The 17,097-nt window shown below is 41.8% G+C and overlaps 1 protein-coding gene across 7 annotated transcripts in view; it reads left to right on the top strand.

The window, feature by feature from the left end:
- ANKS1B (ankyrin repeat and sterile alpha motif domain containing 1B) overlaps nucleotides 1–17,097 on the top strand; it is a 441,494-nt gene that overhangs the window by 385,058 nt on the left and 39,339 nt on the right. For all 7 annotated transcript variants that reach the window (XM_027812345.2, XM_027812343.2, XM_027812342.2 and 4 more), the window contains 2 exons: nucleotides 3,744–3,851; nucleotides 9,187–9,366. In XM_027812345.2, the coding sequence (XP_027668146.2) occupies nucleotides 3,744–3,851; nucleotides 9,187–9,366 (288 nt within the window). The remainder of the gene's footprint in view (nucleotides 1–3,743; nucleotides 3,852–9,186; nucleotides 9,367–17,097) is intronic.

Raw genomic sequence — 17,097 nt, 5'->3', positions numbered from 1 at the left:
CCTGTGGGGTGGCATTGTGGCAGGAAAGTGGTAATAATCAATTCATCCATCACCTGCAATTCCAGATAGCCTGGAGTTTATTCCAGTATGACTAGCAGTGAAATGGTTAATAAAATTGAATTTAGTTAGCATTTGTGGCCGTTCAGAAATAGGAAGATCACACCTTGTTGGCTTGCATTTACCATCTTTTCTTCTTAAATTCTGGAGTGTCTGATGCTGCTACCAGAGAATCACTAGTACTATTCTGACCACTCTTTGGTCTTTCACTTTGTAGCTAGTTCCTAGTGTCTGATTGCTGCTACACATTTAGTCCAGACCGCATGTGCTATTATGGTACTAATTTTAGCCCATACAGTAACTTTTCAGATTATTCCAAAAGAAAGGGAATTGATTACTTGAATTTCAAGAATCTTTATAATACTCATTTAAAAAAAGGAAAAATGGAATTATAAAAATACAGTATTGAATCATATTGTTCAATCAGAATAAAAGATCAGGCAGAAGAATGTTGCAGAAATAATGCTCAGTTTTAGATTGAGTAATTTGTTAATTCCAGCATCTGCACATACACAGTCATCGGGGAGTTATTGGGCTACATGTGGTTGTTTTTTAAAACATCTGTCAACTAAGTCAGAAATGTAAATGCAGAGTGTTACATTGGTTACATTTGTGGGTTTCTTACATTTCTTAGTGGAATTTCATTTTGTGTTGGAGACTACAGAGGTAAAAACAAGATTAAATTTGTGTGCACGTATAATTTCTTCAGACAAATGACTTGCGCCATTCTCTTTTAATTGTGTTACAGCTTCAAATATAAGCAAATGTATGAGATGGAGTTGTATTATTTTTGTCTCAGATATACTGATGGTGGTGTGGAAAGATGCATGTTATATACATGCTTTTTTTTTTTTTTTCTTCTTTTTTTTTTCCCCAGTAATGAAGTAATAGGCTGTGGAGGGCCTTAAGTTACTCTGGACAGTTTTGTGACACGTTGTAGCTGATTCCTGCAGTCATGCTGCAAAGCTCATTTCATTGTCCTATATGAAGTAAGCGACAATCCACTTGACAAAATGCTTCACTGTATAGCACTTAGGTGCATTGTATTGACTGTCCCTGCAGTTCAGTGTTACTGTGTTCACTGTTACCTGATATATGGAAAATATTCATGGGGAACTAACTTTTGGCTAAATAAGTGTAAGATTGTTATCTGATACACAACATTAACATATTTCTAAGATACTGCTTTAGGCAAATTTGCCATTGCATACTGTTGACCTATATTTGTGATATTTGACATTTTTGATAGGTACTGTCAAGGATAATCTATCACAGAACAAGCTTTCAGAGTTTTAGGGTGTGTGTGTTAAACTCTTGTAAATCAGATAGTGTTTCAGAAAATGGTATTTTATATTTATAAGTCGAGTAACAGTTTTTCCAAGTAAGAAAATTACTAGGGAGTCCATTTCCAGAAAAATGCAGCTGTCTTCAGTTAACAGAGTATGTGGTCCGAATAAGATTGGGTTACAGCTGCCTACTGGCTGAGGACCATACATTTCTGTGGGTTTCATCTTTAAATCCCTACATACTTCAGCTTTGGTGTGACCACCATTTTAATGGAGAAACAAAATGTGGAATAAGCTTAGCAGAGTTTATGGTGTTTAAAGATCTGTATTGCTTTCAAATTGAGCACAGTTTTTGAAATAATATAACCATTTATACCTGTCTGCTCATCTCTTACGTGTGAAGTCCCTCAAGACTCGTGTCCTTTTCTCTCCTGTTGTTCAAGAGCTCTGTGAAGTCAAAGAGAATTGCTTTGTGTGGTTTGTTATAGCTAATAAGTCAGTCAGAGCACTGAGGACCTCGAAACAACCCAAGAAATATAGCTTGACTCAAAAATCTCAGGGTAAATGCTCTTGATTATGGGGAAGCATTATGAAAAAAGCAAGTTCACTGAAGTGCGTTACCTGAGTAATCCTTAAAGCAGCTGTAGTGTGTTCACGTTTCATATAGTTAAATACAGAGATAAACAGTGCACCCTTCTGTTTAACATTCAATGTAAACTGAATACATAACTAAGTCTTCTGCATGCCTCTGGCATTTTTGTGTGTGCTGTGCTATCTCAGCTTCACTCGTGCTTCACCAGATTTAGACTAATAGGGTAGCACATAGCAGGCTTGTGGGACTCTGCAGCTTGGAGCTGCATGGAGCAGCAGGGGCTGCAGCACCCTGAGAGCTGCCTCGCAGAGGAAGCCCTTGATCTGTTTCATGTCATAGCCCATCGGTTTGTAGATCCAGGCAAACAAGATGTTCTTGATGTTCCACAATATCAGATAGCACAGATGTCCAACAGAGGACATGTGGACAAATTCACATGCCCATGGATAGCAGGCAGGAGTTGACCCACCAGAATGATGACGGTGGATTGCTGTGCCGTATCCCAAGATACTGGATCTAAGAGATGTTGTAGGGGAGTTGATGGGGTCTGGGTTCTGTTTGGTTTGTTCTCATGAATGGTAGCTCTTAGTGGTACTGCTTAAACTGAAGTAGCTGATCACTTAGGAGGTAGAATTTTCAGGGCTTTTGGGGGACTATTACTTTTCCTAGGTTGAGTGAGAAATTCCTCTCGACTGAAGGGTGTTGACATGTGGTGGTCCTAAATATAGTGGGAAACGCTGTCTCCTGAGAGGGAATGGCGGCAGCTCTGGTATATGAAACTATATATACATTCTGGAAGAGTTACGTGAGGACACTGCTGATTGCAGAGCAGAGGCTTGCTTCCACAGTTAGGGCCGTGTTACACTTTGAAGTCATTGTAGCCATTAAAGAATAGCCTCAAAATAAGACTTTTGGTTTTGGGGTTTTTTTTTTTTTTTTTCCTCCACTAATGCTCAAGTTTCCAACTTGCTGCTTTGCCTGCTCTGTTTTCCTGAGGGCAGCGGTGGTTGTGTATGTGGCACGGACACAGATAGATACAAGTAGGGAGTAGTTGCAGTAAATTTGGAACACCTTTTTGGCAGTATTATTGGAGTTTGGGCAAGGACCAGGTATTTGAACCTATACGCTGTTGGTCACATCTGTGTGCAACAGAGGATATATCCATTGTATTTGATACAAGTAATAGGCCTCCAGGACAAAGTCTGTCCATCCTGTGTTTCTTACGCAAGGATGAATCTACATGATAATGCAAACTGTATGAGGCATTTGGAGATCACCTGTGGGATGATGAATAGATTTAAAAGTGGTATTTATTCATTGTGTAGTTCCTTTCCTCCCTTTTTGCCACACACACACACACACACCCTCAAGCATTCCCTGGCTGCTCTTTACTCTCTTCCTCATCCATTCCATGAATCCCTTTAATCCACATCACTTACTGTTTGCCTGCACCTCTACGTTTCCTTCTCCAGTCTTCTCCTCCCCTTCCTTGTTTTCACCCCCACTCTGCTGCCTTCTCTTCCTGTTTCATTTTCCTTTTCTCCTTACTCATTTATAAGCCTTTTTTTCCCCCTCACATGTATACCTGCTTCAGTTTCTTCCTTCATTTTACAGGGGTTTTCCTGTTTGATCCCACCTCTCATTTTCTCTGCTGATTGTTTGCCTCGCACTGTTCTCTACCTGCTTAACGCACCTAGTGGACTAACTTGTTAAAACGTTTAAAGAGAAAATGGCTTCGCTCTGAATGGGTTTTCATTTAATGATTGCAATGTGTTCTTTTCAGTTAGGCATTTTTGTTATTATTTCAGGTCTTAAAAATCAGCTTGATTGGCCACCGGAAGCGCGTTCTGGCCTCTTTGGGAGACAGGCTTCACGAAGATCCTCCTCAGAAACCACCTCGGTCAATAACCCTCAGGGTGAGTCCCCATGAAAATTTGTTTGTGTTTCTCAGAAAGGCAGCAAGTGTTTTATAACATCCACATGAAAACAACAGCCGTTTCAAGTGGGGTTCAACTTACCTCACTTCAGAAGTTTACAGTGTGGATGCCCTAGGCTGACCTGCTCAGTCACACCTCCCCGTATAGTCAGCGGAGATAAATGGACATTTTTACAGGATGATTCATCTGACCTGTTTCAGATGTCTACCTTAGGATGAGATAAGTAATATCTTAGAAGTACCAGCTTATCTTCTTTGCTCAAGAAACTAGCTCAGGACCAGGTGTGTACAAACTGCACGTCTACCATTTGCCCCCAGGAGTCCCAGCCCAGCTGATCAGTATTGCGGAAGGAGAGTTACCATTTTCCTTTCATGTTTTCAAATGCTTGCACTTACTTTTCAGACATATGCTTTATGCTTTCTTCAAGGAAAGCCTCTTGAAATTGCGAGATATAAATGCCATTAAGATGTTTCTGTCTCAAAAACTTCTGTCCTGTTTATAATTTTCATTGTATTCCCTCTTTCACAAACCTTGTTGCAATGTCCCTGGGGTTTTTGTGCACTTGGCCAGATTTAATCTCCTCTCATTTCAGCACCTTCACTTGGTTTCCCCGATCCAATGCCTTTGCTCCCTTGCACTCTGTTACCCTTATCAAGTTGTGGTCTGATGACCCGTTCCTGCTGTGTTCTCTCCAAGGGAGTTCATATCAAGACTTTTGATATTTTAGGTCACACCTTTTGCATTTGATTGGATCTGGTTATTTTCATGGGACTGCATTTCTGACTGGAGTATCATTTGGGACTAAATTTTCAAATGTCAGAGAGTGTCTGTGCATCCAAGTTAGATTTCCTTGTGTAAAAAGAAATAGAGAAAGACAGAATGAGGGCTTATTTTTGCATACACCTAAAATTTCTGTGACCAGCCTGTTTTCACCCTGCTTATTCTCAGATACCACGTATAGACATTTTAGTTCCCCTCCTCCAATTCAACCTATTCCTAATGACATGTTGAAAAAGGTCTCACAAGTCTCTAACATCCTGCTCTAAGGCACATTGTGCAAATGTGGGGATATTTTTCTTGTATTTTATTTTTTATGTATTATGTGAATGATTCCTGATACATGGCAGGTGTTAAAACACTCCCAGGAAAGAGGAATCATTTGAAAGTCACACATTTTTTTCTCAATACTTTCAGTGAGTTGAACTGGGGAATTAGTTCCTCTTCAGAGGGTGGAAAATTTGCCTTAGCCCATGGTGTTGGTTAGGACTGCATATTCTCAGTTAATACTGTAAAGAAAGCTGGATGTCCTCCATCTGTAGTCAAAATGATAAAAAGTAGTCTGCTGCTCCACAGCTAGGTCTACGGATGTGGGCAAGTGCTAAGTGTCATTCATCACCTCATGGTATTGGAGTCTTCACAGAGAATCCCGTAGAGGAGGACATGAGTTTGGATTAAGGTTTTCCTTCTCATCAACTGCTACTATGCCATTTCATATGAAATGAAGACATAGTATTTAGTCTGTAGTTTGCAATAATTTTTAGCTTGAAAATTGATTTAAATAAATCGCTGCTACTGGAAGATCAATTTAAATAGAATCATGGAATGGTTCGAGTTGGAAGGGACCTTAAAGATCATCTAGTTCCAACCCACCTGCCATGGGCAAGGATGGCTTCCACTAGACCAGGTTGCTCTGGATCAGTAGAAAAGATAGCTTGTTGTTTAAAGAGTCTACTTTTAAGGTCCCAAGGTCAACCTAAGCATGGTTAGCACTTCATCTTTTTCAACTCTTTTTGTATTAGCCTTTAACCATTTTTTCCCTCTGAAATATTTTAAATATTGAAGGGGAAAAAAAGCAACAAACATTAAAAATATCCACAAAATATGTTACTGCCGTAGTAACTGTGTACTAAGGAAAAGTTATTTTGATTTCAAAGTCAAAAAACTTCAAAGTTAGAAAATGCTTGATCTCAGGTTACTGCTGTAATCTTGCTTTCCTTCCTTGACTGCATTACAATCTTTAATTAGGGGACCAGTTTCCATGTTAGTCATGGAACCCCCATCCTGACCTGGTCAGCATGGGAGGCTGGAATTTAAACTGAAGGAACAACTTTAGGCTGAAAATTTGGAGAAGCAGTGCTACAATAGCAATGACAGTTTAACACGAGAATTAAATCACTGGAGAGAATTCCTCGTTTTAGGAACTGGTTAGACAAACATCTGTGGGACATGAGACGTACCTAGGCAGCCCGGGGAAGGATCTCTTAAGCTCCCTTCCAGCACTGACCTGCATGTGGTTCCGGCTTTATGCTACCGGCAGGACTGAGAGGTAGGGATGAAGCAAATTTCAATAGTGAAATATGTGATCAGATGTCCCTGCAGGGCATGTATCCATGGATCCATAACAGGGTGGGAACATGATACGAATGCCTTGTGACTAACAGTAGCACGGTACTGAGGCCATGGTAGCACCTGCACAAGCATCCGTGGCTGGTCTGCAGATTTATTAGGGAGATCAGAAAGTAGGTATGGAGTTAGGAAGAGGAAGGAAGGAAGAATGGGAGAAAGATTCATGATTAAGGGAATAGCTGTAGCTATGAAAATACAGATTTATACCTGCTTTTGCCACAAAGCCCTTGGATAACACTTGGTAAGTTATTTAGGCAATTGCCTCATAAACAGTCACTAATTGTACGTTACCGACATTCTGCGTATTTGACTGGAGTCTGGAGTCTGATTTATCCATGGGCTGAGCACACGCTGCTGCAAATTAGATCAATAGATGTGGAGTTTTGAATATAAGCACTTACAAAATCGGTAATAGAAATCGTAATTGGACGGCCAAAGTGACTGATATTTTTTAACCTTTGTCTGTTTGCCTCAGGTCCCCCACACTAAAGTAGCGATTACAAAATGCCAGAAGTCACAGGGTGTGGTGAAAATGAATTGATTGACATTTGTAAAGCACATGAGTGTCATGAAAATGACGATATTAGTCATCCTATCTTCAGAGCAGGATTTGAATAGAGTTTAGGGAAGGGGCTTGGGGCCACAAAACAAGGTGAGAATAAAATACTGACTACACAATAACTGGTGATAACACAGTGCTGAGTATATGACAACATGCTGCACAGTTGAAGATCCATCTGTGCTGTGAAGAACAACTTTGAAAAAACAGTGTAGAATCATGCAATTACATACTATTCCATAATGCAGAGGCACCATATTTCTTTTATTTCTTGACTTTGTAATGCTTGTCTTTATTGCCTTGCCAGCAGTCTTCCAGTTTAGATCTCTGAGTGAACTTCTGCTTTATATGCAGTTTGATAAAACGTGAAAAGCTTCATGAGAGCTGGAATCTGTGTGTCCGTTGCACGGTCATCTGTCACTTTGGCGTGCTGATGGCCCTGTCAGTCTGCTAACAGTGGGTGAACAGCGATTCAGAGCAGAGGTTGCTACCTGGCTGAAGCAGCAGGTAGCAGTCAGTAGACAGGATCTTGTTTGGTGCCCCTGTACTCGGGTTATTTTCAGGGCAGAGGTGTGTGCACATCTAGGCAGAGTTGGGCCCATGGAGGGTGGGTTTTAGAGATTATGCCTCACCAAACCTTCTGAGCATGGGCAGACGACAGCTTTTCAGAAGCTTTTAACTGGGCCAAATGTAGGTGGATTTTGTGAAGGAGGGAAAAAACCTATTCCTAAGAGGAAAACACGCTTTTTTTTTTTTGCCCTGGGAAACATCAAGTGCTTGTCTCAAATCATAGGAAAGCTAAAGAATTAAAAACCAAAAATAATCCCAGTTAATTAAATGTTGCTAAACAACTATATATCCCTGACTCACTGACTTTAGTCAGCCAACATAAAAAATACTAATCTGTTACCGTGATTGCAAGGAATAATGTCACATAGACTGCTACGCTTCAGCTGTTAACATCGGATGTTACTATTACTTGACCACATACAGAGAATTGCAACTTTCCTTTCCATTTGGAATAGATTACAGCTCTCTGATTTCTTACACCAGGTCTTGTTTCTGAACAGCAATGGAGTAAAGTACCTTGATGCTTTTCAGAATTAGGTTTGCTTCAATGTAGTCATGCATGAAATGCCCACTTTGCTTGTCTAAATAAAAAGGCAGGTGTTTTTACCATCCAGGCACACTGAAGCAGGTCTTTGCTTCCTCTGATATCTTCAGGTCCCTTCTTGTTGTGCAGTATTACAGTAATAGGTAATTTAAACAAGGTCTGCACTGTGCAAACACATTCCTGGGTATTTTCCCTCCAAAGAACTTATTATCAGAGAAATCTCTAGTGTCAGATAAATTGAGCCCAGTAACCTAAATCACGAGAGAGGAACATGTTTCCCTATCCAGTTGCTATGACAGTGTTTTACAGTCCACACTGGGGTGCTGTGTGTGCAGGCTGGCTGGCCAGTACACTGTAGCACTGCCTCTGCTGGTTGCAGGCTCCAAGGCAGGGCTGAACGGTGTGGCTGGGCACCAGTGTTTGTAATTGGTGTTTGAACAAGTGATGTGATGTGCATGAGAATAGGTGTGCCCAGACATACATATAGTGGCTGTCTGCGAGCAGTGTGATGGCAGATGCTGGTAAAATGTATGATTGAGAGGACACATGTTGCCATTTATTAGATGGAGTTCACGTATCAGTTCGCTGTAGTATTTGCACACTGACTGATAAAGGTCACAGTTCAGCACAGATTACAAGCCTGGTAAAGTATTTGTATTCTGATGCTTTCATGCATTCTAGGAATTATTATTTAGCTTGTGTCTGATATCCAATACTTCAGGTTAAACGGATGTTTGGCAAGACCTATAAAAATTGCAAAAGAAGTGTCTATATTTTGTAAATGTTCATGCATTTCTTTTTTCCAGCAAGAGATGTTGCTAGAGTTCAAATCACTTTCAAATCACTTTCACTGCTCAAGAGTGGCTGCTCAGAAGTGGTGAGAATGTATTTCATCTTACAAATAGCTAGTCCTAAATCATGGGCTTTATTTGGGCCTTGACAAGAAGTAACTTACTGTTTTATCTCTCCAGCAGTCCTAAAAGAGAGTATGTATTACACAAAGAGGTTTTGGAGAGGGAATTTGCCACTAGTTCATGTAAATAATGAAATTATTTTTCCTTCCATATAGGCTCTCCACCTTAGCAAATCTCAAAAGTTTGTCCACAGTAACCTCTACTTCAGGAATTGTTCCTTAATTTTTTTAGTATGAATAATTAACACGGACTTTTAAATGGGTGGTTTGGAGTCAGCAATATGCTGTTCTTCTTACACTGCATTTTTTCCTCTCTGTCCAGGAACCCAGTGGTAACCACACTCCTCCTCAGTTGTCTCCATCACTTAGCCAAAGCACTTTCACTACTGGTGGCTCCCTGGACGTTCCCCACATTATCATGCAGGGCGATGCAAGGAGAAGAAGAAATGAAAACTATTTTGATGATATTCCCCGGTCAAAGCTGGAGAGGCAGATGGCACAGGTAGGGTTAAAATTATGCCGTTAAAAGGCTGCGCCTTGCTGCAGTTGGCTACAGAACTAATCCTAACCATAGCTGTGGGTCATATATGAAGGCTGAAATGTAAACTGCAAAGACTGACAATTTTTCCAAGTTGTCTGTTCCAGTTCTGTATATTTCAAATAGTGTAAGTTGGTGTGCAGTTTCTCCCCTCTGAGGTAGAGTTTTGGGGGTGTTCAGGTGCCTGGAGGCCGAGCTGAAGGTGCCTCCTCCACACCAGAGCATGCAGACTTCCACTGGCACTGACTCTGCCTCTTGCTTCTGTAGGAAGGTGCGGGTTCCTCAGTTTCTGAGCAACCTAGATAGAAATAAGCTGACGTCAGTTCACTGCCAGAAACTCGGAGGACTTGGGGGATGGTGATTGCTGCATTTATTAATGGAGAGGGTCAGCATTCTGCTAAACTCAGTGATCTGGGGATATATCTTGAGTGTTTAAAAAAAGATTTAACTGTGCAACAACTCATTTGATTATCACAACAGAACTAGACTCAACTGGATGTTAAATCAAACTGTTCATGAAAGAAAGCCTAAAGTAGTCTCCATCTCTAAATTTTTTCAGCCAGGCACAATAAGAACCGCAGTAAGAGTACTGATAATTTTAAGTCAAGCAAATGTTGACTGGAGTGATGTCTTGTACCATTCTAAAGGGCGGTAAAGTTAAGCTTGGACAGCTTGTTGGCAAAAATGCTTTAGGATTAATTCGACTGTTTTTTGATGGTACATCTGATGGAAGACAGACAGGTCTGAAGCCATGTGGTGCTTTGCGGCATGTGTTGGAAACAGGGCTTTGACTTACCGTCAGAAGCAGATGGGCAGCCAGGGCAGTTCCTGGAGCGACTCACTCCACAAAGGAGCAGGTCGCTGCGTGCTGCCCTGTGTGAGGCTGCCCAGCAGTTCTCTGCCTGCCACAGCCCAAAACAGAGCCGCTATCCAAAACTCAGACTCAAAATGGCAACAGCTATGCAAATAACTGTGTTACAGTTAACATAATGAACAAAAGGCTGCAGTCTGTCAGCTAATTGCATGAACAAGAAGTAATTAGATAAACAAGCAAACCAAGGTGCTGTTGTTACCTGGGAACACAGAAACAAATTGGATTCCATTTGTTCAGAGGACGTTTCTCGGGAAGTGAAATTGCATTTGGTTGGGTGGGTCTGTTTCCTTGCCTTTTTTTAATCTCCTAATTTTCTACTATATAATCTTATTGTACAGAATAAAGGGGAAAGTTGCCTAGTGAATGAGCTTGTTTTCAAACCAAAGTCTGCAGGGTTTGTTGTGTTTTTTTGCAAGAACAAGGTTGAGTTGAAATCCAGCAAGGAAAAGCCCAGTTCTTAACATGGAAATATTTCTTTGAAGGTCATGAAATTTGGTGGTAGAGCGTGAAATGCACACTTGCTCATGGCTGAGTAGACTGGTTCATCTACTTAGTTGATTTTATCACTTGGTTCACAAATCCCTGTTCTCACTTCCTTTTTTAGTCACCAGCATTGGGGGAAAAAAACTCAACAAAACAACCCCAGAAAAACATACTAGCAATTCTTCCTGTCTCCTTTTGACTCTTTTCTTTTCCTGCTTGAAGTCCTGATTTTTCTAAGAGGTATGATACGCTGTCATATATGGCACCTGGAGATTTTCTTTGTGCTGTTAAAAATAGCTTTTGCAGGGCTGTGATATGTTGCATATCCAAAGGGAAAACTGAGCAGTTAGCACTCACACCACTCCAAACTGCTTTAAAACCAATTAAGTGCTGAGATTTTTTTTTTTTTTTTTTTGAGTATGTACTCACTGAGTGACTTCAGTGCCTTCTCTCTAACTTTCACTGTGGAATATAGCAGTCATCCTTTGGGACTCCAAAGAGGAAAATGAAGTCAGATGAAATCCATAAAACAGCATTTTGTGTTAGTCCCTGAACTCCAATCTGTTTGGAGTCTTTCTCAGCTGTGCCCCGAAATTCTGCGCGCCTGATGTATGTAAAGTTCCCTTTGACTTTAATGGGAAAGTCAATGACTCCCTCTGGTGATCATTCTCACTAAATTGGACTCACCCCATTAAGAGGCTAATCAGGGATTTCTTGAACCATTCTAGCCTCTAGATTTTTAAATTTATTTTTTGCAATATGTGCTTTGCTAAAAGGAATTCTATTTCCTTCAGTCTTTTTCCCCCAAACCCTTTTGACATTAAAGGTAAAATATTTTTTTCTGGAAAATAAAGGAGATTCAACTGATTCTTAACATGAGCTCCATGGTTGTTTTTTTTATCTAGCAACTTCCTCCTTGCAGTTTGCAGGTTCCTTTGCTTATGTCAGCTCACCAGCAACTTCTGAGATACTAGTCCAGCTTTCCAGCTAGAATACTTCTCAAAACAGAATGATGTAGAGGAACTGTTGGAATTGCTTTGAGGATATTCTTTGTCTTAACCCTTTCTTTGCTAGGCTGTTTGCATGCTGCTGTATGTATCTGCATGTTTATTGGATGCTATAGTAGACAGATGTGCATAAAGACATCTTTGATGGCTGTGATATTTTTTTAAGGGTTTTAGGTGTGTGTTCATCATGATGAGATTAATGGGTATTTTTATGGCCTTGAAGAGAGGTGCCAACATGGTATTGAGAGCTTATTCATGGCATTGCTTTCATGAACTTAATTTTATTTCAGAAATGTTAGGATGAGGCCGGTTTTAGCCTCAATTTAAAATCTAAGAGAAAATGGTGAGATCTGATGTTTCCATCTTCACTATGGCCTGTGTTTTCACTAAACTTTACATGGGAGTCGTTAAGCATGTTGATCTTTGCATCAGGTATCAACCAGTGTTTGTTAAAACAATGTGCACATCAGTTTAAATCTGTTTTCCTTTGATCTGCTAAATAAGCTTAAACAATTCTCTAAACCATAATCAAATCTGCTTGTAAGCAATACAACACTGTTTCCTGGAGGAAGCACTGATTTAAATTTACTTAATGTGGGTGGTTTTGTCTCAAGGCCAGCATGTACCTTCATTCACAGTTCCCTAGCAGACTGTTCGTGACCTAAGAGGGGAAAATCCTAATATAAACAATGAGTCTACCCAATTTAGATTCCCCACTGCAATGGGTTTGGTCATCCAGCTCTGCAGTTGGTCATCCCACTTGGAAAGTCTTTGACGTCTGTTTGGATAAAACACAACTGCCGAAAAGGTAATACAGAAGGTTGTGAGATGGTTTGTTTCCCCCCCCAAAAAATGGGGGGGCAGGGAAATCCGGAAAAGGTTGAGTAGTCTGAGTCATCTTTGACTGTGGATGTTGAATTCTGAGCCTGCAAACTGTAGATTGGTACGATCAAATTAACGTAGCTTAAAATAGCTGAGGTTGTTCCTAAGATTGCCTGTACCTTTAAAATAGAACTGAAATCATGCAGGCAAAGCCTAAGGACTTTGGAACCAGAACCAATAGGAGAAGTCCTGTTGAGGGGACTGGGCTCTTCATTCACCCCTGAAATCACGGAGAGGAAGAAACAGATATTTGCGGGGAAAAGCTGTGGAGGTTAAAAGGAAGCATAGCTAAGTTCATTAAAATACACCAATTAAAATGTCAGGTCTTTGGGATCTGTAATTCTCCAGGCAGCGCAGAAGCTTTAGGTACTAGCTGCAAGCATATCCCAGACTGCTAGCCCTGAGGCTATTGCTATTTATTGCCTCAGCCGGTGACATACGGTGCTTTTTGCCACAGTGGTCCATAAGGCCTCTTGTGGTGGTGCCCAGAGCGCTGCAGCCTGGGGCGAGGGCAGAGGGCATCCTCCCCACAGCGGGTGGGCAGGGAGGTGTGGGGAGCACCTCTGCCCACGCTGCTTCTTGCAGAAGCAGAGCTGGGTGAGGCATCACCCCAATGCTGATGCACGCTCTCCCCAGAGGACTGAACCCGCAGTGCACCCCGAGATGAGGGAGATCTGTCATTTCAGGAGGCGGTGGGTGGGTGCCTCGTTAGGGCTCAGGGGAAGGCTCCGGGCTGTGTCTGCCTCTGGGAGGAAAAACCAGTAATGAGTCAGAGTAAGCTTCCTGGTAGGATAAACCTGGTTGCGGCCCATATGGGGGGGCACCCTAGTGGGCTGTGGTGGAAGGAAGAGAATCCTTTAAGATCTCAGGGAGATGCAAAAGTTACTCACAAAGGCTGGCGGGAGAAGTTCGTTCCCAGAGATGCTGAAGCCAGACTTAATTTTGAAACCTTTCTGGATTCTTCAGTCCCATGGACTGAGGGCTCTTGCTGTGTTTTTTTTTCCCCTAAAACACAATTACTGAAATGTGTTTTGTCATTGTAATGACTGGGTAGTAAGTTTGAAGTAAAACTACCCCAATTATTGGGATTCTGCCTTGTAGCATTATTTTGTGAGATACAATAATTCATTGCGGGATTAGGACTGGTAAGCAGGAGACAGTCATTCAAACAGAGATCGTACCAGAGATCCTTTCTCTACAATAGAGAAAAAGTGTAATAAACACAAGAGATAGAATTAGCGGAGGCAGATTTATATGAAATAATTCTGCTGCTTTGTGAAATAATACCTTCAACGTAATAATATCTTCAAAATACTTCACAAATACTAATGCATTTATATTTCCAGTCCACTGTGGGTCTATAAGGTTTAAAATTATGTCTTTCATTGTACAGCCAAGAAAAATGAGGCGCAGGGATGTTTCAGGTTGGCTAAGATGACACAGGAAGTTTGAAGGAGCCAAAAATAAAATTCTTGTCTTGTAAGACCCACCCTTTGGGTTTCTAACTTTCGATCACAGTATGACGTTTTTTTATTTACTTGTTTGCTATTTTCCTGTCTCCTTCTCTGCTTCAGAAGGATTGAAAGGTTACAATGAATGAAGGAAAATAAGGGTGCTTAAAATGAGATTATCTAAGAAGCAATGAAGAATGGGTTTTATCAGTGGTTGAAATTACTGGTGAAATAACAGAATTCTTTACTAGTAGATTTAAGAAGCAATAAATACAAAAACATGCTTGCCTAGATTATTTCATTCTGTTACTTCTAAGTTTTCTTACTTCTGTTTTTTATAAGCATGAGATAGCATATGAACAGCCAGCCATTTTAAAGACAAGTATGTAAAATCCAAACAAATTGCTCTAAGGTTCATATTTTTAGGTGCATTTTATTTTTAATACAGAAGGATGACTGAACTGTGAAGACCTTGAATTTAACATCAAAAGGAAAATGCTTAACTGAATCTATTTTTATTGAGTGGTATAGATGTTACTGACAGTTGTCTTTTTAATTCATATAGATATTAATGCCATAGACGGCTGTTATCTTGGAACTGTAAATTTCAGTGAACTTTCATTTGTGAATCCCTTGAGTATTGTGTATTTAATGGACAAGTAAACTGATAAAGACATTATGGAAAATCTAAGTAATTTCTGCCTGAATAGAAAGATACAGTTTTTTCAAGAATGTTACAGAAGCTAAGATTTTAGAAATAAAGTCATGGGATGTGGATCATACCTACATGCTGCTTCAGCATATGAAATTAAGGAAGCTGCTTCTATATTTGGTATTAATGATCCCAACTAAAGCCATAAATGCTACACCAGGAAGGGGACAAATATTCTTTCAAGATGAGGACAGATGCTGTATATTAATTTACTGGTTTTCACACCCAGTCTTGTGAGCTGGAAGCTCTACATTGGAAAGATTGTATGAAAGCTGAACTTGGATATCTAACATTTACATTTTTGAGCTGCTAGAAAAAGCTTGAACCTAGAATTTGGGGTGCTCATCTGAAAGATCCAAGTCTGTTGTTGTTGGGGTTTTTTTGCTAAAATGTAGATACCTCTACCTAATGTTGAGGGACCAAAGTCTCATGATTTTTATCGGTGGTATTCGTCCAGAAGTTTGTATCCTCTATGCAGGGCTAAAAGGCTGGGGTGCACTTGCAGCTGGCAGCGCTAGCAGAAGGGATGTTGTCACTCAGAAGAGGCTCGGCTGCTCGGCAGTGGTCACAGGGCCAGAGCTGCGGCTGGAAAGCTTCACCTCCAGGTGCTGTGCAGGGCAGCCGCAGCCCTGGCAAAACCCCTGGGGAGACCCTCCATCGGGCCTCCCCAGCAGGAGCCCAGCTCCTGGGTTGCTGGATTGAAATAAAATGAAAACTGTGTATCAGAGGAGATCACCGTCACATGAAGGAGGGTGTCGGCTGGCTAGGGAGAAGCGCAGCTGTGTTGTTGGTCTTCTGTCACCAGAGAAACATGTGTGACGTATGGCCCTGCATGTGGCGGGAGGTGGAGGTGCGTGGCACCTGGAGCACCGACCCTGGTGTGGGAGGAGGCTCCTCTCCCCCTGCTGCGGGCTGGAGGGGACAGTCCTCGCAGGCTCCCTGTGGTCCTGGGCTGGTTGTCTCCCTGCCTGGGGTGTGCTGGCCATGGCGCACACCTTCTTCCGAGACCTGGCTGGGTGCACTGACCTGGAGCGTGCTCACACCGGTCACCCGCCGCCTGCCTCCAGGAAAATCGTTCCAAGATGGCTGGTGATTTTCTGGAAATCTTCATATGAAGCATTTTTCAGGAGAAGCAAAAGAAATAGACCAATGCAAAGCATATGTACTTAATCTAGTAAGAAGTGTTATTTCTAGTTTCTGCTTCTCTGAAAGTACTAATTTCAAATTTCACTCTCTGTTTCTGAAGATCTTGTTTTCCAAGGAGGATCTGTGGTTATTCTTGCCGTTAAGACAGGCTCTCCCCAGAGCTTTGGGAACCCTGAGGGAAGCAGCATCTATTGAGATGGCACAACTGCTCTCCCACGGTTCTGAAACATTTGGAGTGATGATTAAAAAAGGGGCCAGGCAGCCCCCTTCATCCAATTTTCATTTGTTTCTTTCAGCTGTTGCACCTTTAAAGGTTGCTCACCATGCCAAGAGTGATTTTTCTGGGATTTGATCCAAAATTCTCCTTGTTTCTGGAGCAAGACAGAATTATAGTTAGCAAGTTAAATAATGTGCATCAGAGGGCGTGGGGCTTGCTGCTGTTTCTCTCTTTCCCTTCTGCACCTTGCTGGAGCTGCAGCACCAGGAGATGGGAGTGATTTCCCGAGGCACAGCCCTGCAGTGAGACACAGAGGATGAGGCAGTGGGGGAATAAGCCAGGAGGTGATGATTGGCACCTCCCCTTCTCCACATGAGCCGCCTCTGTGACATAGAAGTGCAAGAGAGGGTGACCTTGCTGAGGATTGGTGGAGAGGGCAGCAGGACATCAGGAGTCACCAACAACCTCTACTCAGACCAGCTCAGAGGTGAACAGACCATCGGGGCTCACGTTTACCTAACCAGGGCCATGCCCTTCTGTTTTCGAGATGTCTGCTTATTGTTGTTACTCTCTCCTGGATTCCCTCGGTGTGCCTCCATCCTTCCTGAAGTGCAGCAGCTAAAATTGGATGCCACCAGCCTTCACTGGTTGCTGCCTTGTATGGCACAAAAGTTCCTTCCCATGTCTTACAATATGCTGCTTTTATTAAATACATGGCGGGGGGGTGTATTTAGGAGAAGGAAATTCGGCAAAGGGCCACCAGGATGGTCGAGGGCTGGAGCAGTTGCCCTCTGAGGAGACTGGGCAGTCAGGGCTGGCTGGAGAAGAGGCGGCTTTGGGTACTAAAACCAAAATTGGAGAGGCACTGACTGGAGGCCAAGAGAAACTTCTCCATGATGACAGGCAAGCAGGGGGACAGGCTG

The sequence above is a fragment of the Falco cherrug genome, chromosome 5, assembly GCF_023634085.1.
Source record: "Falco cherrug isolate bFalChe1 chromosome 5, bFalChe1.pri, whole genome shotgun sequence".
NCBI lineage: Eukaryota > Metazoa > Chordata > Aves > Falconiformes > Falconidae > Falco > Falco cherrug.
The sequence above is the reverse complement of the archived record's forward strand: the minus strand, read 5'-3'. Positions and strand labels throughout refer to the sequence as shown.